Consider the following 26262-nt stretch of genomic DNA (forward strand, 5'->3'; position numbering starts at 1 on the left):
ATAGAACATCTGAGGTGCTGGTCGTCTTCTGTTAATGGCCCAAGGACTAGCCAAGGAGTGGCCTCCGAGTAACGGACTCGCTTCTGAACTGCACGCTGTGCCCACAAAACAGGTCAAGTCACACGGCCTGCGCCCGCCTCTCCAGTGCATGCCACGAACTGTATGTAGCACAAGCCACTATTTGTCCTTCGGTCCTTCTTTAGTACCGGCCATACCGTTTAAATTACCGACATCCTTGACTGACATCAACTGGACACTGAAGTGTCCCTGCGGTGCCACCTGAGCTCAGTGTGGACCCTCATCTACCTGGGCTGTTTTCTCATAGCCTGGGACCCAGACTGTAAGCCTTCAGCTCTGTCAGTTTAAGGCAATATACTCATTCCTGAAACCGCCGTGCTGTGCCAAGTCCCAGTGAAAGCCTCAGGACCGGGGCACCGCACCCCCAAAACACATGGAACCTAATCAAATAATAGCTGGTTTACACACGAAATGGTTAAGAAATGCCCAAATACCATGGTAAGTATGGCGCGGTTCTCTCAAAAGCACTGAGGTTGGCTTGTGAAGTGGGCATTGGGGGTGATGAAGTGGGCAAGTGGTGGAAGGGGGTGTCCTCGCCCGGCAGGGCTGGCGCGTGCACGTGGCGCATTCCACAGCTCTGCTCCGCAGGGTGCAGTCCACCACTTTCCGCCGGCACAGCACCTTCTCTAACAGTGAGGCAGCCGGTATGGAGCCACCGGCCTAACTATTTAAAATGTAACCACTTAAAAATGTAAGAAACACTGTCGCTGAAGCAGGAACAGCAGACTTTGTCCCCAGCCCCCCACACACCTGGTGTATTCTCACAGACAAAGCCACACATTAGCAGAGGAGGCATGCTCAAATCGTTTCTTTCTAGTCAAGCTGGAGTGAATGTGCATTTGCAAACAAACATTCCAGAACGGACCAGATTCCTTCCCTACAGAAAGGAGGCCTCCTTCCAGGAGTCTGGCCCTGGGCTTGTCTGGAGCTTTCCAGTTCTATATCCTGTTCTGTATCATTTCCCACGCCTCAGGCCAACTTTCAGATTCACATATCCATCCCCGAGGGCACTTTTTAAATGTGTCTTAAAAAAACAACTTATAATTTGCTTTTTCAAAACTAAACATTCAAGCAATCGCTTACTTGACTTCACAACTGAGAAGCAACTCTATAGTGTCACTAAGTAAATGACACCGTGCCTTGTCATTAACAAGAAAAAGCTGAGGCACAGAAAAGCTGAGCACACAGAACTGAAGTTAAAATTTTATTGATGACCACAGTACCAGATTTGTTCCCCATGCTTCAAAAAGAAAAAGGTCTTGAGCAGGCCCCCCGCTTATCCCTCCCCACACACCCCAACCTGTCTCCTGTTCTGAACTTCTCTGTCCTTGTGGGAGCTCCAGTGCCATCAGTGGGGTGTGTCCTAGTGCTTGGCAAGGAAGGTCATGTAAAAGTAGGCAGCCTCCTAAAGGGAAACGGGGCAGGGCCTCTGTCATGTCACAGCAAGCCTCACACCGCCGAGCGTACCCCGGAAAGCGTGATGGGCGCCGCCCTCCCGAGGTCTACCTGCCTCACTGCAGGCCCCGTCACAGGCCAGGGAGAGGGTAAGGAGAGGAGGGCCAAGGCTGGACCCGCGCCTCGAACAGACTCGCGAAGCTTGGAACTTCCACTCCTAACTAAAGCTTAGAAACCGGTCTGTGCCCACCGGTCATCTGTCAGCCACCAGCCCCGAGACGGACTTGCACACCCGGAACGGCAGTCCTGAAAAGGCCCCTGGTTCTTCGTGACTTTCCCTGCTAGACCTGCCATTCTCTGGAGCTGCAGGTACCAAGTGTGATTCCACAGGCGCCCCGGGATCCGGCCATTCTTCTGAAACACGGACCGACCGCTCACGAGCAGTCAGCGCCTCGCGTTCCACGCCTCCTTTACTGTTTACCAACGTAACAGACATACTTGAAAAGGTTCTCTATAGTAACGTATTTCCACGTAAAAATTACAAATTTAGGAGTCTAATTTCTTATTTTCCCTTTGGCAACTACTGTTGCTTGGACAGTCTTCACTCTCCCCCTTTTATTAGGAAAAACCACCCTGGCAGAGGGTGTGTCACAAGGGAGCCAGGACACCGGGCGTCCCGCCTCCGATTTGGTCCCTGAGGTAGTTGTCACCAGTGCTCACGAAGGCTACCTGCAGTGTGTGCGCTTCACTCCCGAGCGGTGAAAGTCACACAGTGGACTCTCCCCTAGCCTGAGGGCCACATCCCCACATGGCTCTTTTGGGGTACACGGCGGTTTACAGGTGAGAGGTCCGAGTGGGTTCTCCGAACACTCGTCATCGTTGGGGCACGGCACTGGTTACAGAAGGCTGCTTTTAAAGATTTCAGGACCCTCCAGCATCCTCTGTTCAAACAAAAAGAAGAGAATGCCAAAACGTTAAGGTTTAGCTTGAGGGAGTCTCCGCGACAGGATTCCTATTTCAGAACCTTTCATAGTTCCTTGCGCGGAATGGCTAGGAAAAAGCCTCCATAATGGAACTAGTAGCCGCAGTCCAGAAATGGCTTTGTGAGTCCTAAATACCATCAGGGGACAGGTCAATTATGACTCCAGGTCTGCAAAGACCTGTGGCAATCTCAGCCCACAGATGTGGGTGCTCTCCCCCCTTAGTGGAGTGGGGGGCAGTTCCAGCACATGTAACGGGAGCCTGCTGACGTGCCGAGGACGAAGGTCGGGGTGCATGCACAGGGGAGCCCGCCACAGTCCCCAGCTCCAGTGGGCGGGGCCAGCTGGCTGGCAGCACCAAGATGAGCCCTGGTCTCGCCCCCACACAGGGCAGGACAAGCTTTCTGTGAGAAACAGACCAGAGGGCTTTGTCTGCCTGGGGAGAAGCGGGCTGGTTGGGCGCTGGCATCGAAGGGGACCCCGGGGAGCCCAGGGCCGGCTTGCCCATTGTGCCACAGCAAGTCCACTGGGCAGTAAGCCCTGCCACCAGCGGGGGACAAAAGCTCCCTATTCACAGCTGCTGCGGCACCGAGAAGTCCCCCGGGCCTGCCTTTCTAGGCATCTCAGGCACCGAGGGGCCCCAGACCCCAGATGTGAGGAAAACAAGGGGCAGGGAAGACGCTAGTGGCCTGAGGAAACCACTCCAAGAACACCAGTCTGGTTCCGTTTCGATTTAGTTACAGAGGTCCCTACTGGCTGAATTCACAATCCACATATCTGCTCCTCAAAGAATTTTATCCAAAACGCTATCACCGTGGAAACCTCCCTCTGAGGATGTGCACTGAAGTCGTGTAGCATCTAGGGGAGAGGTTGCAGAGTCCGCTGCCCTCGGAGCTGAGCCGTCCTCCCAAGAGGCTCCGAGTGCACGGTCCCTACAGGGGAGCACGAGGCCACAGCCGCCTCTGTTGCCTCCTGCCACCAGTCCCAACTCAGGCCACCACTCACGCTGCAAGCAGCTGTTGTTTAAATTGCCTTGTTCATTTTATTTGATCAAGGTTATTTGCATTCAGTACATGTTCCTTGTGGTGTAGAAGGAAAATGTATCAGAGTTCTGCTCAAACATAGCTACTGGGGAATTTAAATGTTAAATAGGTCACTCATGTTAAAGGCTTCCAAGCTCCGAAATTCTTGGTGGATTCTTAGATAAGTGTTGAAGAGTATTTTACTGAGCTTTTCTTATAAAGTAATAAAAAGGAGACTGCTATCTGAAAATCCTCCAGACCAGTGTTTTCAGGAATGGAGTCAGGTACCCAGAAAGGCCTCTGGTTTCTCCAGGATGTGAAAACATATCACAGTCATAAAATAACTGATGCCGTGAGAAAGAATAACTCAGAAAACAGGAGCTCCTAGAAATTAACAATGACATTGTCAAAATAAGCACTTCACCCAAAGGCTTGAATATCATTGTGGGAATCTCCTAGAAAGTTTTTGAAAAAATGAGGACAAAATGAAAATTAAGACATCAGAGAAAACAGTAGAGACTAGAAATCAATCAGGAGATCCCAACTGCTGTGAATTCAAGGAAGAGGGAACAGCGAAGACAGGTATAATTGAGGAAACCATAGATTATTCCAGAACTAGAGTGATGGAAAAGAAAAATGGAGCAACGTATATAAAAAGAATGTACCTAAATACATCCTCATGAGATTTCTAATCAAGGAAAAGGAAGACCCTAAAAGCTTCCAGAAAGGAAAGCAATGGGTCACCCACAAACCGCTGAGTTCGGGGCTGACATTGGACCCTCTTCGACAGGAAACCTGAATGCTTAAGCCACTGGAGTTCTGGGAGGAATCACCACTGCAGAGTATGAGGACCCTGCAAAGACACCTGCAGGCACACCAGTCCCGGGGGAGCTGGACTGTGGGAACGACCTGAGGGCGGCCCAGCAGAATGGGGGCGGGGGGCTGGGGGAAGAAGGGAGACCTGGCAGTAATGTAGGAGAGCAAGGAAGGGGCATCCCGTCCTAGGGTGACAAGCAGGAAGCAGAACAGCAGATGTCTCGGGAAAGGAGGGCAGTGTGGCGGAGGGAATGCACACAGTGAAAATACTGTGAAACTATGTTTTGGACAACAGGCAAAAAGAATCTAGAAACTCCTCAAAACATAAAAAGCACAAGTAACACCAATATGCAACAATCAAAAGGGGAGCATAATTAGCGGAATGTGAGGAAAAGAGCACATTTGACCTTGACAGTGAGAACATGACCTGAAACTGGCCCAGAAACTGGGACCCCGGGCCCATGAACACGACACACAGTACGCTAACCGGGAAAGATATTTACATTGTTTTAATCAAATAAATGGTTTTGTTCTCCTACTTTTACAGTCAACCTATAGACACACAGAGGCTAATTTCCTTTCAGTCCGGTAACCATGAAGCTCAACATGGGCAGTGGCAAGATGGCAGGCTCAGGGACATAAGATGAGGAAGGGGAGGGAGGCGGGCAGGGGCCCATCACAGCCCAATCTGCGCACTGGGAAGTCAGAGTAATGGGAATAAGTACACTGTTTAAAGAACTAGGAATACTACACTGTCCAAACCGGGGAGGAGCAGGGAGGGGACAGTGAGTGACAGGGCTCACGCTCGAGTCCACAGAGATTCTAACTAAATGGTTTAAATAAGTCTCATTCAGTCATAGAGGCAACAAAAAATGATTTAAAGTGGTTTTCTCTGGAGACTAAGGTGACGTAAGTCAGGATAAGGGGAATGACTGAAAAGTGGGGGTGGGCCCCCGACAGTGTTCTGTGTCTTCAACCGGACGTGATCGCGTGGGTGGGTGTATTCACTCTGAGAAAACTCACTGGCCGCCCTACAACCTGTGTGCTTTGTGTATTTCTTTTCAATAATGCGTTAACTTACACAGAAAGTTCCAGAAGCGGGTACCTCTGGGCAGTTGGCATGATGTGCACACCACGCCTCCCACCAAGAGCCAAGGCAGGCAAACAAAGCACCATGACCGTCCCGCCCACACACCGGGCAGACCTGCCGCCATCCCCACGAGGGAAGAGCCCTAGACGGGTACCTGGCTGTCTGAGCTTCTTCGCAACTTCAACTCCATTCTCTTCTCGCTTCCTCTTTGCGCAGTCCTGACATGCATTACCTGAAAGATGAAGACTTAGTCAGGGCTCATCTCTTCTAGAACCCTCAGTCCACGGAGCAGTGTACACACCGGATCTGACCACAGAGGACGTCTACAGAGCTAATGCTTTTCTCAAAAGAAAAGCAGGGCTCAGGTCACATTTAAGTGAGGAGGCAACTATAGTTAGTGTATCCTTTCCCATGGAAATGAGGTAGAATGGAAGTTGCTGCGCCCCACAGTTTGTCATTCCTAAACTGGGTCCACGGAGCCAACGGGGAACCGGGCTCTGACCAATGGGCTGACCGCGCGGAGAAAGCTGGTGCCAAGGTCACGCCAGGGGGGACACCGCTGGCTGCGGAACTTAGGCACAGCGTGTGAATTCAGAAACGGGCAGAACTGGCCAGCAGGCAGAATGTTCCCATTTCACACACGTGATCAACAGAAACGGATATGGACGCTCAGGACCTTTGCAATTCAACTTTCTGAAGGATGGTCACAGTCACCATGTCCTGACCAGATGCTATAACACACACAAATCTGTCCTGATTTCTGGGCCGCCTGGCGGTAGGGGGGACTTCTCCCCAGGCCCCCGTCTGACTACACGGAGCTTCCACGGAGAGCGCTTCCAGGCCATTCCCCGCGGCAGCGACTACCCCTGGGGGAGCTGTTCTACCGCCGGCTAAGGACTTACTGTGAGGAGCCTTTAGGATTTTACAAGGAGGGCAGGAAGAGAACGGGTTGAGCGGGCCCGACACAGGCTGATAAAAACCAAGGTCTGCCTTACCCAGCGACGTGGTGCTGTCCACTTGATCCGCGTCTGGGAAAGAAAGGAAAACAGTCAGGACCCCCGACTTCACGCACCCTCCCCTCCGGCCGGCGGTGGAGACGGTGGCGAGGCCACTGCCCGCTGGAATGCCGGCTCCAGCACTGTGGGAGCGAGGGCTGGTTAGTGCCCTCCTCTCCACCTCCAGGGCCACGGGCAAGCCCGAGCCGGCCTGGCACACAGGGAGCCCGGCGTGGTCCCCGCTGTCACCATCAGGTCTGTCGTTGCCAGATGCCACCCTCTCCGGCCAGGAGAGGCGCCTCACCAATGTAAGTACAAATGTCCTTAAGGACACACTCACTGATGACAAGTCCCAAAGATCTCTCAGGCCCCTGGCAGCTGCCAAGGTCTGGAAAAGGGGCCTCGGCGGGGCCGGGAAGGCGCTCAGCGGCACGCTCCAGGAGCCCGAGCTCACGCGGGTTTACATGGGGTCCTGGTCCTCCGGGTACTTGTGCGTGTGGAGGCAAGAGAGGGGGTGGTTAGGGGCAGAGGGGCTGCACACAGGCCTGGTGGGGGCGCGCAACGGCCCGCTGCGCTCTGCTGCCAGCCCAGGCCCCAGCCCCAGCACTAACTGGGTGAGTGAGTCAGCCGCCGCTTGTCGCATCAGCTCCAAAAGCAGCAGTGGGTACTGTGACTGCAAATGGAGAAAGGGCAAGGCTGTCGCGCTGCTCAGAGCAGTGTGTATGTGACACAGCACGCGTCAGTTGCCTTCTCCTCTTAGAAACTGACGACTGCCCTTACTACACTTCTGTGCATGGAAATGCAGCTTAAATCGCTCCATTGTGCTAATGATTAGCAAGTCGGAAAAGGACTAGCGGGAAAAACTACGGTGCTGGCCCATCGCTGCGTTCGGTTACCCACGACCTTAGCATTCTCTAGGCTTCAAGTTCACAGCTGGGCACATCCAGCCGGCTGACTCTGCGGCTAACCCAATTCCACAGCGTGGGTGAGTGTCTGGTTTCCTGTTACAACTGAATGACAGTCAATACAGACTTTTCCAAGCTCGCCGTCATCCATGTTTTATGACACCAAACTCAAGGTCAAGACGACCCACTTGAGAACTGCTCAGTTATCTTGGTCATTCCTGGCAGATGAACACTTCCCCTGGGGAAGGGCCTAGGAGAATTACTTAAAAGGGGGGGCTGCACTCAAAGAACACTCAAAGATGTGGTTTGGAAAAAGAAGTCTTCCTAAGACCATTTTTGTGCCTCTGCAGTTTTAACTTTTAAAATGCAGTGACAGGCTAAAGGTATGAAATGTCTGCATTTTCCAGGCGGTCAGCATCACTGCTGAGGGAGCGGCTGAGTTCTCTTTCTTGGTTCAGGTAACTTGAAGCGCGGCCGTCATCCGAAACAGGAGTAAGTGCGCACAACTGCACACACGGCTCAGCTCCCAAGTCCTATTTCCAGACTGTTACTATCACACCAGCTACCGCAGTCTTCTATTTTTAAAGTACAGAGACATTTTTAGACAATAGCTGGAAGACGGGGGAATTTAACGGTATGTAAGGAAGATCTCAATTCTATGTTGTGGTCCATACATTACATCTCAGGAAAAAGGTGGGGGGCCGGGAAGAAGCGCCCGGTTTTATAGACTGAAGAGCGAAGACGACATCTGTCTGTACCTGGGCTCTGCTGTTTGCAGATCTGAGTGGCAAGGTCCTGCACGTATCCCGGAAAGTCGTCGAAACAGTCCCCGTAGGACACGACCTTGATGCCGTGCAGCAGCATGTCCGCCTGCTGCTTGAAGAAATGGTCCTCGCTCTCCTTAAGCACAACCATGTAATGCTCCAAGTCCACCTTGTTGGGCACCGAGTAGAGGAACAGGGCCTGGAATATCTGATCACGGAGCGTCTCTCCACAGCCCACAAACAGAAAGGACTTGGTGCGGTACAGGTTCTGGAGAGCTTCCTGTGAGAAAACCAACAGGGCTGCTCGTCGGAGTGCTCCATGTCAGAGTGCCAGCTCCGTGACAAACCACAAAGCGACACATCTGCGGTTCGCACCGCCGCTGCCTGACAGGCCTATCCCGGGAGCCACCCCGCGCGAGGGACAGTCGGGAAGGGGGCGCCCGCGCAGGTGCTCAGCCCATCTAGGAAGCGCGGTGCGAAGGCCCGAGCTCAGCTGATGGCGCCTCGGCACCACGGAGACTCTTCCTGTCCAAGCCAGGGGACCGGCCCAGGCCCCGCGCTAATGTCCAGTGTCAACGAACCAAAGAAGGGGGCCCACTGCCCCACCCACTAGTCCTGTCGGTCACTCAACTCTCCTAGAACGTGTGCAATTTTAAACATTAAATAAGGACATGAAATTGTTCAGTTCAGAACAGCACACGCCACGTCCTGGAATTAACATTGGTCTCAATGGATCATAGATGGGAACTTCTAGGGGGTGGGGGGTGGGGGGACTGGTGTAAGGAGAACAGGGTTTTGGGGAGACAGGGCAGCAGGGCTGAAGAGGGACCAGTGACAGTGACCCGAGGGAGAGGGCACAGATGGGGGGAGGGGGGCAAAGATTACATGGGGTCACTCAGGCGAGCGGGGAGAAACAGCAATTCAGACCTATCGCAGAGGGTCAGTGCCAGCTCCCGCGTTTCTCACAAGCCAGGCCACTTCCTGGTGCAGCTGCACGCCTCCCCAGTCATCCCGGGGCCTCCCCCGCCCCCCGGCCGCGCCCCACAGGCCCGGGGCGGCCCTGAGCTTGCCAGGGACTCGGGGAAGACACCGCTACAGAAAGGAGTTTACAGCTGCCCTCTGCCTAGGACCCCGAGAAAGCCGCACAGAGAATGACATTTTAAAAGTAGATTTTGAGGGTGGCCAGATGGCTCAGTTGGTTGGAGAGCGTCCTCTCAACCACAAGGTTGCTGGCTCAACTCCCACAAGGGACGGTGGGCTGCGCCCCCGCAACTAAGATTGAAAGGGCAACAACATGACTTGGAAAAGTCCTGGAAGTACAAAAGTAGATTTTGAAAGCTAAAGAGTGTGCTAAGTAGAGAAAGGAGTTTCAGACAGGAGTGAACACAGAAAAGGCGAGGAGGAGAGTGGAGAGGCCAGAGAAACCACCACAGACCTTGCGGGCCTGTCAGCCATGCTGACAAAATTCAGCTGTAACCCTGAGCGAGAGCCACTGAGTGGCTGGGGGCGTGGACAGAGTCAGGTAGGACTGATGCTTTAACAGGACCCGCGACCACGTCTACTGAGCATCTGTGCGACGTGCCAGACCCAGTGCCAGGCCCTGGACACACAGTGGAGACGGGCACAGCCCAGCGCCGGCATCTGTGTGGCCCCTGGGGCAGGGACGCAGGGAGGCTACTGCCACGTGCTCGTGGCCACCACACAGTCCCAAGGGTCCACGTATGACTAGTGACAGGGCCGTACCATTACTTCCGCGTCCTGAGTGACATCTTTATATCCCGATGGGTCCAACACCAGCCCACAGGGGTCTGTGTACAAGCCGTGAATATGAAGGACGCCGTATCTCATGTGGCCTCGTGCCCACTGAAGGACCTGTCAACCAAGCCCAGACAAGAAAGACACCTGGTGTTACGGGAAACAGATGCAAGGGAAAATGTCCAGACTGGGTTCATGGTTCCCCTACCTGCCTTGGAAAGACTAAGAGAGATTTGCCCTCTACAATTATCCTTGAAAACCTGAGAGTAAGTCAGCGGTTGGCACTAGCGACTCCTGTCAGAGCTCATGAAAAGGACTTCTTTGAAGACGCCACAGTCGTTAGAAAATACCTCTAACATCTGAGGTTTCCAGAAGCAACTATGAGGCCCTTCACTTCAAGTTACACGTCATACTGTCATTCATTACTGCTACGTATACAGTGTTTCCACACAGGAAAACATAGATGGAAAAAATAATTGACCAAAGAACCCTAAACTGATTTCAGTTCACGCTTCAGAGCAAAGGTCCTGCGGAAGACACTCTTTGCGTCTGTTCCATTTCATCCTCATGCCAGCGGCTCCCTCCTCGGGGGCAGCCTGGCATCATCAGACAGACCAACACCAGCAGCTCTACCCGCACAAAACAGGCAGGTGAGCGGCTGGCACTTCTGCCACGTGCCATCTGCCGAGTTTCCAGAGACACTATTTACATCGTGAACGAGCCTCACAAATGGGACCACACTGCTCGAACATGTCGCACAGGTTCTACCCAGAGACGGTGTGACTCCAGCACAGGGACCGTGCCAGCACAGCGCCAGCGCCACTCTGCGCAGGGCAGACGGCCTGTGCCCAGCAGCCCATGGGCACATGGCCGCCCACCGCGCTTTCTTCGCCGAGCTCTGGAGAAAGGCTGGTAAAGGGAAGTTCTTGGGGCACAAGCCAAGCCCTGTCCCCATCCGGTCCTGAACGGGACGTCACCTCGACAGGCTGCAGGTTGTGTGTAGAGCGGGGCTAGGACCTGCCCTCAGGACGTCAAGCAGACAACGCAGGCAGCAGGACTGGTTCGCAGTAACAGCACAGCTTTAAGCAAATTACAAGCGACACAGACCCGTCATACAAGAAATACGGTCAGTGAAATGGAACTGTTCAACCTTAGTAGTGAGAGAAATAAAAATGTAAAATTCCACCTGTCCTACAGGTGAGCTGTATCTTGTTTTGCTTTTTAGTAACATCACGTGTTGGCACCACATCGGAAACGGACGCAGGCACCCCTCGGAGCTACTGGGTTTGGTTCCAGAGGAACGGAATGAGGTGAGGAGGGCAAGAAAGCGAGTCGTAACCTTTTTGCTGTGAGGGTCTTGCTTCAATTTGTATTAGGTTGGGGCAAAAGTAATTGCGGTTTTTGCAATTGTTTTTCACCTTTTAAACCGCAATTACTTTTGCACCAACCTAATAAAAAACGCAAGACCTGCGAAGCACCATAAAGCGAGGTGTGCCTGTACCCCCAAACACCGCTAGTGGGGGTACAAACTGGGAATCCTTCTGGAGAACAGTTTGGTAATTTATATCATCTGTCTTTAAAATATTCATACCCTTTGACCCTGAAACTCTTCTAGGAATTCATCCTAAAGAAATAAACAGACATACAGCAGTGTAAGGATTTTCACTGTTGCCTGATTTGTAATAGTGAAAACATGCTAATAATAGAGCAGAAGGCTAACAATTACACTTTAGACTTACACTTATATTGCCTTAAAAACAGCTTAATGATAGGAAAATGCTCAGAGTAAAATATTAAGGGACACTATCAGGGTAATAACTTTACACGTACTGCAATCCCAAGTGGTTAAAACCAAAGAAATAGCCAGTGTTCACAGGACAGGACTGGGGGTGATTTCGCCTTCCTCGCTATTTTCTTTATTACCCACGTTTCCTACCATGACCACATGCAGGTGGGAAGCACTTGCAGGTCAGCGGGGCAGGACGCACACGAGGACAGGAGCAGCAGGCTGGGGTCGTGGGAAGTGCAGGGCGTCCTCCCCGCCAACCCTGAAGCAGAGGAGGCCTGAGGGGTCTCAGGCTGCAGGGGCCTCTCTCCCCCGCCACCCCCCACACAGGACTGACAGCACCCTCAAGACCAAGCTCTTCCCACACCCACGGAAGGGCAGGGGAATGGCGAGCACACCTGCCTTTCCTCCCTCCCCCGCACGCACACGCACAGACCCCACGCCCACCTTAGTCTTGTCCTTCAAATCCAGGGACTCCATGGGCTTGTTCTGTTGCTGCCCAAAGAGCTCCAGCAGGTTGTCGTAGTTGGTGGTCAGGACCATCGTGCCCCTTTCCATCAGGCTCAGGATGGATTGCAGCACCAGCGGGTTCTGGATGTGTAGCTCCAGGTTGTCGAAAATCTCCATCAGGCAGTCCTGGAAGAAGTTGGGCTTGGTGTCGCCTGTCCGCTATGGAAAGGTGGGCCGGGAGTTACCAAAACATCATCTGTCAACAAGTACTGAGCACCTAGCCATGTAGTATCTGGGTGCTAGAGACGGGGGAGGGAGCGAAGGACGGAGAGACGGAGAGACGGAGGAAGGGAGGGAGGGAGACGGGAGCAGGAGGGAGGGACAGAGGGAGGAGAGAAGGAGGGCACCCCTGGCCTCGCAGTTGAAGCTCTAGGAGGAACACAGATAATGTACAGATCGACAGAGACAAACTCTTTGGGGAAAGGAAAGCAGAGAAAGGGGGCAGGTACTGCTGGGGACAAAGGGTGGGTGGGTCAGAGGGCACAGGGAAGGGGCCTCTTTGGGGAGGGGTATTTGAGCAGAGAGCTGAGGGAGTGAGAGGCCCAAGCAAAGGGAAGTGCAAGTGCAAGGGCACTGAGGTAACAGCACAGGTGGGCCCAACGATGAGCGAGGGGTCTTGGTGGCAGGAGCGGGAGGGGCTGTGTCAGGTGAGATCAGAGACGTGACCCGAACCAGCTCACGTGGGGCCTTGGACACCGAGGTAAAGGCTTCAGCTTTCCCTGTGAAAGCTGCTAAGTGCTGGTTTCCCCCCGTTGCTGGTCTAGGAAATGGGGTGTCTTAACGGCACCTACAGCAGGTAAGACAGTGCCACACACTGCCGAGAGTCAAAGGGTTCGAAGGAGGTTTGGCGTCTGGAGTTGGGCACTAACTAGACATGAGCTGGAAGCTGCCTGGTGACATGGCAGGGCAGCAGAACAGGAGCCGGGTCCCCAACACGGTCCAGCCACCTAAACCTGGGGGCTGCCTCCCCAGATTTATTACGTGAGGATCAGAAATGTGATCACGTGGAGCCAAAGGCGCCGAGTCTGTCCAGCAGACCAAGCTCTCACCTCCCTGATGACTCTGCACACGTTTTCGTGTTTCCTCCTGTGTTAATCCCCCCAACCTGTCGTCCCCATCTGTCCCTCAGACAAGGCTGTGCTTCTTCAATGAGTACAAGAATAACGAGAAGAAACGTCTGGTTTCCCAGTGCTGGCACCTGTACGCTGCGCCGGCCTGTGCCACGCCGGCCTGGCCACGTGCCGATACGGGGCCAACCCCACTCGCGGTCTCTCTTCCTGTCTACCAGGTCATTTCCATCTGCAGACAAAGAAGCTGTAACTTCTCCCACCTGAACGTGTCCTTAGGCGCCACCGGTCATCTGAAGAGAGGTGGCTGGCCAGCTCGGACCCTAAACACGCCTAAAGGTGACCCTTCACGAAATGAATACGAAATCCGAAGGCGGGACCCCCAGGCAGCGTGATCACAGCCCTGACGCAATCACATCCTCGGGCTCCATTTGACGGGGGCTATTTTAGGAGCCCCACTCTGTCCCTGGCATCACTGTTTAAAAGGGATGAATCCTGACGGACCTCAAGGTTTCTGGCTGGGGCGGCCGGTTAGCTCAGTCGGTTAAAGCGCAATGCTCTTAACAACAAGGTTGCTGGTTCGATTCCCCACAGGGGCCACTGTGAGCTGCGCCCTCCACAACTAGATTGAAACAATTACTTGACTTGGAGCTGATGGGTCCTGGAAAAACACACTTAAATAACATTTTTAAAGTTTAGAAAAAAAGATTTCTGGCTCGTCAGGCTCGCAGACACGTAAACATCAGTCATAGAGGCCCAGCCCGGCCCAGAACCGGTCACGAGCAAAACCTGAAGGACTTGGCTGAGAAAGACTTACAGGAGACATCTTCCGGATCAGGTCGTGGGCCACGACCAACAGGTCCCGGTCCTTCGTCACTTTCCTGCGGAACTCGGCCACGTCCCCCGGGTGGAGCACCTCCAGCTGCTCGGCGGCCTCCAGGACAGCCTCGATGCAGCTCCTCCACGAGCAGAGGGCAGGGATGCCCGGGGCCACGGCCGCACTGACGCCAGTCCCGATGACCAGCAGCAGCTCCTGTGGCTGCTTCCGGATGAGGCTTTTTAAAAACTTTCTACTTAAAAACAAGGGAGGGACAAAGTGAAAGTCAACTTGGAAGAATAGCAACTTCACAAGAAACACAGCGCAGGCCGGGGTGACCTGGGAAGGGTCCGGTCGAGTCCAACCTGTGCTGGACACACACACACTTCCTCCAACTCCACGCTGCTGGAAGATGAGCCTCTGTGTTATTCTTGGTTGTATGATTATCTGACATATTCTATCCTTAGTCCATAAAGGACTTGGGAACGGTGGTGTTTTATTCCTCTTGAGTCCCCCAGGGTGTTCAGCGCACATTTAAGTGACATATGTTACTGAACAGAAAGCAATTTTAATTCCTCTGAGACTGCCAAGAGCTTGTAAACAACCGTGATGACAAACAGATGCCTGCTTGCCATGACAGATAAAATTCCTGGCGAAAAGCTGCTTTTCGGCCACGTATCAGCCCCAGTGCATTCCAGGGTGAGTGCCCCGTATCTTCCACCACTTTGTAACCAGCCGGCGGTCCAGTGGAGGATCCTTTCCGCGGAGCACGGCATTCCTCGTCTCCGACCTGGCCCTCTGATCACGGGGTGCTCGGTTAGGAGGCCAGGCTGTGGTCACTCCGGGGCAGAAAAGGAACTGCCTTCTGGAAGGTTTCTTAGGTTGAAGCAAAGGTGTTTACACGGCCCGAGATGCCCTCCTGACCCCATGTTGTCACTTCACCTGCACCTCTATAGGGACTCAGTCCAAGGACACTGGTGACAGGTGCTGCCAACCTCACGAAGGTGCAGTTTGCTTCACTTACCTTGATTTTTGTTCACTTCTATTGGGTGTCTTTTCCACTGAATCCATCTGTGAGCCCTAAGGAGGAAAACTAGTCAGAAGCGCCTCCTAGTTCCCAGAGGAACGTCATTTTATTAGTATCCCGAAGGCGAGGTGAGGCTGGAATTGAAGTCAAAGGTCCGTGAGCTCTACTTAAATTAAACTGGAATACCTGAGACACGTCACCTACAAAACACCTATATCCAAACTGTCCCCTAAGCCACGTCCTAATTCTGGGTGACTTGCCAGGCCAGGCTGGCTCAGATCCCGAGTCTCCGGAGCCCCGCACTGGATGGGAAATGAAGGGATACCGGCGTGCGCCGAGGACGGGATGGGATGGGGGAAGGGGCAGTGGCTGCACGCTGGGGTTTTCATGCTGTCCCCTTTATGACTATTCCAGGAGCGCGTCCCGTGGACGTGAACACAAAGGACTCACCACAAAGGAAGAAAGCGGCCAATGCACAACAAAGGAAAGGCAGAACCCAGGTTTCCAGGGGAGGTAGTGTGTTCCCTCCGGCACTGAGGACTGTATTTCGGGCGGCACGTGACACTTCTCAGCAAGTCTCCCGAGGGTCCAGGCCTCCCCTTGGACGTCCTGAAATCGAGTCCAAAGAAATAATCAAAGTGAAATGTCATTTCTTCACTTACAGAAAACAGGAGTCATAACCAGCTAGGTCTCTATTGCCGAATTATCGCCATGGTCTACAATTTTTTCCAGAATCACATTTCCCCCTAATTCTAGAACTATTGACTGCAAACAGGCAAGTATACAGAAAAATGAAGTTTAAAAGGCCCACAATCCTACTACCTATGAGCAATAACTGTTATTAACGTTTATAGATTTCCTTCTAGGCATTTGACTTTAAATTTTTCAATCAGTTGTGACCATTGTTCATATCCTACTTTTTTCATGCATTAGAATAAAACCATTTCCCATATGGTATTGAAAACGACTTGTAAATCTAAGTACAATTGCTACATACAGGGAATTCTACCTTACTGACATGCACCGCTCGTTTCCCTAGGTCCCCAATGTAGGACGTTACCGTGACACTCGGACAGCCATTTTTGTACACCAAGTTTTTTACATATTTTGAAATTACTTATTTAGGAGAGGTTTGTGAGAGGCAGAATTGCTGAGTTAAAGAATAGGAACACTGTAAAATATTTCGGCACATACCGCCAAACTGCTTTCCAGAGAAGTGGTCAGCAGAATAAAAAGTGCCTGCTTTGCCATATTCTAACCAGCACTTTTCAGATGTGTAATCTTTTTTCCCCCTCAATTAGAATCAGGTCACCAAACATAATTTTCCGGGGTAAGGAAACAAGGCTTAATCAGTTTCTAAGCATCGTTAGATTTTACCACTAAAGGAATCCTCAGTATAGCCCCTGAAAATGTTTTTTCAGTTTTGTGTGGGTGCCTAGGTCCCCACCCCCTAGGCACCCATCCCCCACCCCCACCCCAGGGAGAAGGCTCAGAGCTTCCCTCAAACTCCCAACCATGTCTGTGCCCTCCCCCCAAGTGATAAGAAACTGCTGCTCACAGATGCCTGTGGCCTGCCCAAGGCCTAGTGGTGCCCGGGGGCCAATGCTTGCCCCAGACCCATCCCCTTCCCACCCAGGAGTCACAGCCATTAAAAGTCAAACCTTCTCATTTTGTGTTTCTTTTAAACCTGCAAGATATTTTCTAAAGAAAGTAACAAGTACTGTGGTTTTCCATTATATAAGCAACCCTGGGCGCAGCCCTGAGATTTCAATGACTAACCCAACTATGCACCAATCTTCAGTTTTGACAACCATAAAATAAGAATTCTTGCGAACTGACCAAGTTTGGAAAGCTGGAGAATATTACAGACGCCCTGGCAGTTCAAACGGCTGCGTCGTACAGTTCAGGCTCTGACCTGTCAATGCGTACCCCCCACCCCACCCACACTTCCCTTCTTAACCCCTCAGGAACTCAGAGTCATTCCTATTTAATTCTATTTGAAAAGTTATCTTTTTAAAATTAAATGTATTGGGGTAACATTGGCTAGTAACATTATATGTATACAAATTTCAGGTGTACAGCTTCATAATATGCCATCTGTATACTCTATTGTGTGCTTGATTTGAAAAGTTCACGTGAGATGCTTTTCAGTGGACTAATCCAATTGCCCCCCACCCCTACCCCGTAAACTAATTCACATCACTTTGAAGCAGTTACTCCTTCCCACCTAAAGAAAGGAGTCTTTTATCTCAGCCTTCTCTACACAAAAGCATTTTAGAACCAAAGACAAGAAATGCCCCAAATTGTTTCCATGGTAAAGAACTTTAAAAATTCATCTCTAGTTCTTTCAATTACTGTTCAACTGCTTTTGATTCTCCAATATGCATGGCTATTGTTACAAATTGAAAACCCAATTAGTCCATTTACACATTTGCAAAAAAGTATGAGCAATGTAAACTTCTCTGGGCTGGACTTAACAGTAATTGAGTCCAAAGTTCTCCAAGAGAGCAGGTTGTCTCTCTAAGCACGGCACACGCGTGACAGCTGAGAGCCTGCGCTGCAGTGTGACGAGCTCAGACCCCCTTCGGGTCACAGCTTGCCGCAGGTCTGGAGCCGGCCCCTCAGCATTTCACACGGAATCACACGGGCTCCAGCCTCCACAGGCAAACGTGCCGCTGCTCTGTAACCCTGCCGTGTTCCTTTAGGGCTCCAAGCAGCCAACATGGGAAGCACCCAATTATATGAACACTCAACACAGCTAAGTCTGGAACGACGACGAGCTGCATAGCTGCCCATGTTTGGTCATTTACAGCGCATTACAACACTACATGTTTAAAGATACAACCTCATTCCCTGTTCCTTCAGCAGCACACCCAGCAGAGCCCAATCCCACAGGAGCTTAGAAAAGTACCCAAATCGCTCCTTATTCCAGCGCTGGGCTCCCGTCCCCAACTCCATTCTTCTAAGCCAATCAGATTCCAGACAACAGTAAGAAAAGCCTTCACAGACCTTTTAGAAGCTGCATCTTTTGGTTTCCTTGGTGATCATGTCGTCACCACAGTTTGCAGGCCCAAAGCCAAGTCATCGTAACAACCCATTTTTTTCTCAAGGGCCTATCAGCCTTTTCTGAAAGCAAAATCAGGCCCCAACACAGAGTTGGATGAGCACTTCCTGTCCTTGTTTATCTAAAGCCATGAATTAAAGTCTTAAGAGAATGTTTTCTGCTTACAATTTCAGATCATGAGTATTTAACGGTCTAGCTTCAGAGTGGCCAGAATCCTTTGATCCCCAGCATCCAGCACTAAATAAATGCTCATCAAACTGAGCCCCTTGCAAGAGAATCAACTACAAACACCGACCGTGTCATTCACAGCTGGCAAAACAAAGCCCCCCGACTCCCTCACCCCACTGGCCTGGCCTGTGAATGCCCTCCCCCCAGCATCACGCCTCCTGTAACCACAACCCGGACAGTCCCCTCACCCACTGGCAGTAGGCTTGGTCATGTGACTTCTTTGGCCAATGAGATACCAAGAAGCAAGCGAGAGTTTGGTAAGTGCGTGGACACTGGAGCCGGCCCTCTTAGAACTCTGCCTTGTAAAGCCGGGTCTAGCCTCCTGGGAGGGTGACAGCCACAGTGGAGAGCGAGGCCCACGAGCGGACAACCAGCATCATCCCCACGTGACAGGCTCCCTGGGACTGACTGTTCAGGGCCAGCCAAGCCACCAGCTGACCACGGCTGCATGAGCGGCCCCAGCGAGACTGGCAAGCCCTGCTGCAGCAGGCACTGAGCTACAGAAGTGGCGCTCGGCCATCGGAAACCCTCCTGAGCACCACTGCTCTACACGGCCATGAAGCTCAGAGGGCCGGGAAAGACGACAAACGTGTCACCAGGGAAAAAATGGGTCAATGAGTGAAAGCGTTCATCACGGTTTGAGGGGGAGGGAGAAAATGTCAAGAACAGTAATTATTAAATTACCGTAACAAAAAAACCTATAACCACTTTCCACTACAAACTACACTTTCACTGGACAACCACAACCGTGAACTAGAAGTTGCAAGTCTGTCGGATCCTCAGAAACATCCTTAGAAAACCTCCTGATTTCTTTCTATAAACCCTCATGGGGGTTTCGCGCGCATGAAGAGCAGGGAGATGAGCGGGCACCCCCATGAACAGGGCAAGCAGGACACACGCTCAGGGTACACCCCTCGGACACAGCGGGGAGTCGTTGTCACAGAAAAGCTCACCAAAGTTCCACAGGCTGGCTTTTAACTCCCCTTTCGGTGAGCCTCAGAGTGATGAGGTAAGACGTCCCCAGAATGTGTGGAAAAAGCCACAGGTCCCTGTGAGGACGAAGGGCGCTTCGTGTAAAGGCGGGCGACTCAGCAGGCTGTTACTACCAGTGGTACCAGGGCCACTGTGCTTGTTACCCAGGTAACCCACCCTAAGAACTGGTGCATAAATGTGCTGCTCCGGAGACAGGCAACATGCGCTACTCATGTCACCAGTGTGGTGACAAAAAGTCCCTAAGGGAGGGCCACACCCATCAAGGGTCTTCGGACTACACCAGGCCGGTCTGGAAGCCTGGGAGCCAGAGTGGGCACCTGCCAGCAGCATCGCCCCTCAGCACCTGGTGGAGGAGCGCGTGAGGCCATTAAAGCTCACTGACAGACACACGCAGGTCGCTGACACCATCCCCTCCATCACTGATTCTCACAAACTGCCCTTTTCACCGCAGTCCCGTTCCCCGGGAAGACTTGGGAGGGGGCCACGGAAACCGTAATCGTTGGGCAATAAGAGCAACTTTTCAAGTATATCTGACAATCATCCTTCTGACTACAAATGAATCACCTGCGATCCGGTTGTTATATTTCCAGCGAGATTGATTGGCATGACTAGGTTCACCTGAGCTGGAAACAAGACACAAATGGACAAAAAGTAAGCTTCCAGAACTGCAAGAGAGGCTTACCTGAAACCACAACAACTCCATCCAAAGCAGCAAGCAACATGGGGGCTACTGTGGAGAAAACACAGGAAACACCACCACTTCTCCAGCCATGAGGTCTCTCTGAATCTCAGTTTCAAAATCTGTCAAATGGGAATTCCACTACCCACGTCGCTGGATTACTGAGAAGACTTGAGTGAACAGAATATCTGAAGGTACTTCATCAACTGTAAAAGTTTACCTATTACTATAAATCACCCCAGCAGCCGGCTTCTCACGCCCAGCAAGAGGCTTCCAATTCGACACTGTTTTCCAGGGCGGCCACCCAGACCACCAATTAATTTAACCACAGGTCTCGTAAAACTTAATCACCAGTGAGGGATCCCTGGAATGAATGGTTTGCTTCCATTCACAGAAAATACAAAACCTTCATTTGAACACGTTACTTACCAGATCACTTTTATTCAGTCCAAATGAATTATGATGGGAAAAATGCTTATTTTGTCATGATCAAAATGTCTTCGTTTGCTTCTTAAAACTAATGCCTCCAAACAGAGTTGCGTGGGCATAAATGCTCAAAGCAAGAATATAACAAAACCCACCATGAATAAAAAATGTAAAAGGTCATGGTTTAGTTAAAAAACATTAATTACTGACCCTTTTTGTACCCTTATCAGAGTCAAGAGACAGTAAGAGCACTTTACATGCATGATCTCATTTAATCCTCTCAATAACCCTGTAAAGTGGCCACCATTGTTATTATTACCGCTCTCCTGGCCGAGGATGACATTAAACCCTTTTATGAGGCCAACCGCCATGGTAAATACAGTCTTTCACATTTTCTCCTAACATTAGTGCAGCTCAGAATGGCAAACAAATATACTTGACATTTTACTAGGAGCCCTGCCAACAGCTAACGCGTGAACTGCTTTACAGTTTGTCCACCAGCTGCGACAACGTTGCATAAGTCATATAGATGCGTTATTTAACAATAAGCCAATGATGGTAAAACACACCAAAGGCATATTGAACCCCCTGCATGTATCCACCCCAAGGGCAATAAGAGATGTTCTGGAAAGTAAACCTCCAATTAAACTTACAATTACAGAATTTTAGGAGCTGGAGAGATCTTACAGGTTATGGTGATACCAAATACCCTAAGTTTACAGAAGTCAAGATTGGGACTCGGAGGCAGTGACTTGGTCGAGGTCTCCCAAGGAGTTGGGGGGTTCCCGTCTCCTCACCGTGCCCTCATCCTGGACACTACCTGGTCCTCTGTGACTCCGAAACTTCGCCTAAGGCACTCATTTCTACCTCTTTACCACCAAATCTTTAACCCCCGTTCTGGTAAAACTTAATCTATACAAATAACAAGCCACACAGTTTGGCTGATCTGCAGCTTCACCTGCCTTCTCACATTTATTCTCCAAAAACCCTAAGAGAATAGCCGCCATTCGGAAGACAGAAGGGGGGGGGGGGGGAAGCCTGGGGCAAAACAACAAGCTCAGGACAGTTTTCCCTTTGGTCTTTGCCGATTTATCACACAGGGAACAAAGCCACCACTCCAGGACTTCATGCTGCCGTCCTGGAGACGCCTCAGGCTCCTTGGGGGAAGGAAGTAGGAGGATCTAGTGGACAGAGTTCAGCTGTCGCAGCTAAACAACTGGGTACTCGTACTACTTCAGATGGGGACAAGTTACCCTCTGAGCCTGTTTCCTTTACCTGTAGAAAAGGAACCATATCTTACACCTCATAGGGTTGCTGCAAACATTGAAAGGGATGACGAGCAAAAGAACAAAGTCTAGGGTTGGCCGGATGGCTCAGGTGGTTAGAGCGCGACCTCTGAACAACAGGGCTGCCGGTTCGATTCCCACATGGGCCAGTGAGCTGCGGTCCCTGCAACTAGACTGAGGACAATGAGCTGCCGCTGAGCTTCCAGAGGGGCAGCCGGATGGGATGGCTCAGTGGGTTAGAGCGTGAGCTAACAACCACAAGGTTGCCGTTCAATCCCCGCATGGGATGGTGGGCTGCGCCCCCTGCAACTAAAGATCGAAAACGGCAACTGGACTTGGAGCTGAGCTGTGCCCTCCACAACTAGATTGAAGGGCAATGACTTAAAAAAAACAAGAACAAAGCCTAGAACGGTGTGCTTCCCACTAAACCCTTTGTACGTGATTAAATAATTCCAAAATTCAGTTCCTCAGTCACACTAGTCACATTTTCAACGCTCGGTGGCCATGTGTGGAGCATGTACCGGAGAGCACAAGACAGGACATTTCATCATCACCGAAGCCCTGCTGTCAGGGCTGCCCTGGAGTCTCCCTCTCCCTGACCCATGTCCAGACCTCAGCAGAAGTCCTGGCGAGTTCTCCTCCTACGTCGCTCTCTAACCCACACGCTCTCCGCTGCCGTAGAGTCCTCACAAGTTGCCTGACTGCCGCGAGCCACCCTGCTTCCAGTTTCAGCCCTTCTATAACCCCACGCTGTCTCCAGAGTGACATTTCGGACAGCCAGATCTGAACTTGTCTCTCCCTCAAGGGCTTTCCATCATCTGGGGACCCCCAAGCCCAGCTTCCAAAGCTCCCAAGATCTTGTTCCACTTCCTCCTGCCCCAGTCCTGGATGTTGACACACAGACATACAGTCACCCTGATGAAGTCGCACCTGGCTATGGGCGAAGGGACAAACCTTCACCTATAGGAACTAAAAGGGTCCTAATGTCAGTCCCCAGGCAGAAAACGGTAGGCTTGACCGGAAAGTGCTGCAGACATCTTTTGGGTCTAGACTTTAAGAAGCTTAGGCATGCTTAAGGAGTCAAGCCCCCACTGCCACCACTTTGGTCCAGGTCACTGCCATCTCTCACGTGGTCTTGCTTCCTCCAATAATTCTCTGCACCAGTCAGTGATTGTTCAAAAACACAGAAACTACGTCCCTCCCCTCCGTACACCCTTCCATGGCCCCCATGAGTGCCAAATCCTCTACAGGGCTTCAGAAGTTCTTCCTGCTTTGGTCCTGACCCCCCTCGCCACCCCCTTCCCGCCACTCCCCACCTCAAACCCTGCACTCCGCCAAGCTTCCCAGTTTCTGCCATTCTGGCCTCTCCACTGACCACCTCCTTTCTCCCTTCAGCTGAGTGGCATCACCACGAACTCAGGGCAACGGTGGGCAGAAGCAGTAATTCAAGAAAGGGCCCAGGGCCTGGTGGGCCTCGGGAACAGAGCTTGTTCTCCCCACTTACGAGTCCCTCTGACACCACCCTGAGAATCTTTCCCATTACGGGAGCCACTAGGGCTCCAACCATCCCCAGGATGAACCTATGCTGTAGCCAGGCTTGCGGGTTTCCACAATCTGGTGTGCTGTGAGGCCCGCCTCTGCCTTTTCACATCTGTCCTCTTCGCCTGGAATGGCCCTGGCAACCTTCTCTTCAACCCCAACCTTCAAGAATCAGCTCACCTGTTACCCGGCACTTTCCCTCCCCTCCAAGAAGCCCTCCTTAACACCCCTTCCTGAGAACCAGACCCCCACCCCAGCTGAGTTCAGGTCACTACACTCATCACCTTATAAAAACGACCTACTTGCCTGCCTGCCCCCTGCAAAGAGGCAGGAGAGCAGGAACTGGGTCGTCTCTGGCTCCAGTGCCAATTCCTGCAAACCGTCAGGCTTGCAGAACAACGTGAGCTCCGCGAGTGAAAAACCTGCGAGGAGACAACCTCAAAGCATCCTGAGTTGCCCCGAGTCCCTCACTTACCTAGTTTTCCCTCCCTCCACATCAGATATGCTCTCTAGACTCTTCCGTGGGCCGTGGGAGTCTCACCAAAAGGCATTAAAAGTTAACCACTGTCCCTGCTTTGGCCGCAGCGCCACGGTAAACACAGGTGCAAATGGGGCGGCGCGGGGATCACAGCCCCGCTTGGTTACAGGTGACCCATGAGATGCCTGTCCTCCTTTTATATTCTCATCAAGAACTCAAAGCCCGGGAGGACTTTCACGGGCGCGTCACGGGTTCACGGACTCGCGGGTGAGGAACCAGGCGAGACCAGCGCGGAGAGGGAGGCAAACGGGCTGAAGCTGCGCGAGGAGGCAGAGCGGGCGGGGAGAAGCCGGGATGCGGTGGGGACGGCGGCCGGGCTCGGGACGCCTGGGGAGGACGGCACGCGGGGCTGGCGACGTCGGGGACGGCCGGGGGCCCGGAAGGCGCCTCGGGGGGGTCCTGCGGCACCTCCGAGCGGGGCCAGCCCGACGGTGTCGGGGTGACCGTCCTGGCGGCGGCAGGGCCGGGGGCCGGGGCGAACCCCGAGGGGCCCCGGGGACTGGGGTTCCCGGGGGGAGGGGCGGGGGTCTTGGGGAGCGGGGCGTGTCGGGGTCCCCGAGGCGGCCGGGGTCCCGCGAGTGCCGCGGACCACGGGTCCTGAAGCGGCCGGGGCGGACCCTAAGGGTCTCGGGTCCTCGGGGCTCTAAGCCCGGGACCCCGGGCGTCTGGACCCGCCTCTCACCTGCGGCGCAGCGGGGCCGACGGTCGGAGCTCGCGCACCCGGAGCCGCCTCCTGCTCAGCGGGCCACCGAGTCTCCCACGGCGCCCGGCGGCCGCGCGCGCTGGGCGGGGCCGGGCGGGGGGCGGGCTGGGGAGGGGGCTGCGCGCGCAACCCGGCGGGAGCCGGAGCGGACGCCACGCCGCCCTCGGCCGCGACTCCCACGGTAGCGGCCCGCGGCGCCGCCGCAATGCGTTCCCCCGCGCGCCCGCGCTGGACGCGCGAAGGTTCCGCCCCGAGACCAACGGCTCCGCGGAAGCCGTTGGGAGGAGGGCGGAGCCGGGCCCCGAGGACAGCCCGAGGCTCCGCCCCGCCCTCCCGCCAGGCCCCGCCCCCGAAAGGCCCCGCCCTCCCGCCAGGCCCCGCCCACTCGGAATCTCCCGCGCCGTTGGGGTGCGGTGAGCGGAGGCTGCGCGCGCTCCGTCGGCCGCACTGTCGCCGCGCGGCTTCGGGTGGCTCTTCTGCAAAGTGGGGGCGGCGCACTTTGCCGGGACTGGGCGGGCGCGCGGTCGGAAGCGCCGCTCGGCAGCACCCCTGCACCGCACCCAGACCCGGCTTCACTCCGACCCCAGCTGAGCCCGGAGCGGGCTGCTGTCAGGTCCCCAGACTCGCCCAGCTTGCCGAAGACCCCGACCGACTGGCGGTGCCGTCCCCTGCCCCAGCCCCCGAGTTCTTTTCTTTCGGGGTTCGTTTTAGTCTCTGAAGGACGTACTCTTGTTATTCTCCGTCTCCCTTCCCGTGGGAGTCCGTGAGGTCCACTCCTGAATCCCCCAAAGCTAGCACGGGGCTGGGAACGCGATGGAGAAGCGCTCTTCCTCCGAGGCTCGTAACGGGGATGGGCTCGGGCTCGGATCCCTGACACCCTGTGACCTCCGGCCCGTCTGTGCCCAGGCTCCACGTGCCCGCCTCCTGGGGAGGTGAGAGGGCTCAGTGAGATCGTGGGTACCGACCGTGGATGAGCCTGGCACAGGGGCACGCAGCTGGGTTAGGGTTCCCCATTGATCTTATTATTCTGGGGACTCCTCCCTTTCTCTGCCACTGGAAGTCCTTCCCTTCCCTGAACAAGATCCAATTGGATCAAAAGCCACTTCCTCTGCCCATCCTTCCTGGATCTGCCCTCCGGCCCTGCCCAAGCCCGACAGAATTCAGGATTATTTCCTCTATCCTTAGCACATTTTTTATTTCTGCCTGGTTTATAAAATGGCTGTGAATGCCCCCCAACCCACAGGGAAGCTTCCCATTTGTGAGGAAGCTGAGTTTCTGGGTTTCAGCAGCCTGTGAATGCTGGGGGCAAGGGGAGTGGGGGGATGTACGTGGAGCCCAGAACGTTATGGTGGCTAGTGACTTGGGAGTGAACGAGGGAAAGAGGGTTTCCTCTGTGGTGCCTGAGCTCTTTGCATGTGTTCCTTCATTCAGTCCCCCAAACACCCCTATGCGGAAGGATCATTATTATTCCAACTTGACAGGAGGAAGCTGACGCCCTGCAGGTTACCCAGGCAGCCCCACGCCCAGCCCACACATGTAACCACGCTGCATACAGCTCCCCATCCCCTGGATACAGGATTGAAATGCAGTGCAAGTCCGTTCATGAGCACCTTATTCCTGTGCTGGGTGATGGGCACCCAGACCTGAGGACACATGGCCTTGCTCTCAAGGAGCTCCCAGGCCCCAGCGCGGACCTTGATAAACGGGATCCTATGGGGAGGTGCAGTCAGAGGCCAGGTCCCTGGACAGGGTGTCCGGGAGGATGGGGTAGTAATCAGCTTAGCTCCAACCGAGGCACA

The 26262-nt window shown here is 53.3% G+C and overlaps 1 protein-coding gene across 13 annotated transcripts; it reads right to left on the minus strand.

The window, feature by feature from the left end:
- Positions 1-1256: 1256 nt before the first annotated feature.
- FAM118A (family with sequence similarity 118 member A) lies at positions 1257-24707 on the minus strand. Of its 13 annotated transcripts, none has more exons than XM_081059492.1 (11): positions 24443-24707; positions 15458-15616; positions 15005-15060; positions 13981-14233; positions 12034-12255; positions 9789-9917; positions 8040-8325; positions 6717-6863; positions 6377-6409; positions 5536-5613; positions 1257-2414 (listed from the first exon to the last, which is right to left on the minus strand). In XM_081059492.1, exons 3-11 carry the CDS (start codon positions 15049-15051, stop codon positions 2395-2397), a joined length of 1215 nt encoding a protein of 404 aa, XP_080915618.1. In that variant the 5' UTR covers positions 15052-15060; positions 15458-15616; positions 24443-24707; the 3' UTR covers positions 1257-2394. The 13 variants fall into 13 exon arrangements, with proteins under 13 accessions (XP_080915618.1, XP_080915611.1, XP_080915620.1 ...); XM_081059485.1 differs by having other exon boundaries at positions 13981-14236; positions 24443-24666; XM_081059494.1 differs by having other exon boundaries at positions 12034-12222; positions 24443-24643.
- Positions 24708-26262: the final 1555 nt, after the last annotated feature.

The sequence above is a fragment of the Rhinolophus hipposideros genome (assembly GCF_964194185.1).
Source record: "Rhinolophus hipposideros genome assembly, chromosome: 9".
Lineage (NCBI taxonomy): Eukaryota > Metazoa > Chordata > Mammalia > Chiroptera > Rhinolophidae > Rhinolophus > Rhinolophus hipposideros.

Bases quoted from the DNA above. Each gene is read 5' to 3' on its own strand.
- FAM118A (XM_081059483.1), bottom strand. From the start codon at position 14,514: ATGTGCGCTGAACACCCTGGGGGACTCAAGAGGAATAAAACACCACCG. The intron at 8,326-9,788 runs GTACGGCCCTGT...GTTTTCTCACAG, and splicing joins CTCAGGACGCGGAAGTAATG to GAAGCTCTCCAGAACCTGTA. The intron at 6,410-6,716 runs GTGAGTGTGTCC...TTTCTTTCCCAG, and splicing joins ATCTTTGGGACTTGTCATCA to ACGCGGATCAAGTGGACAGC.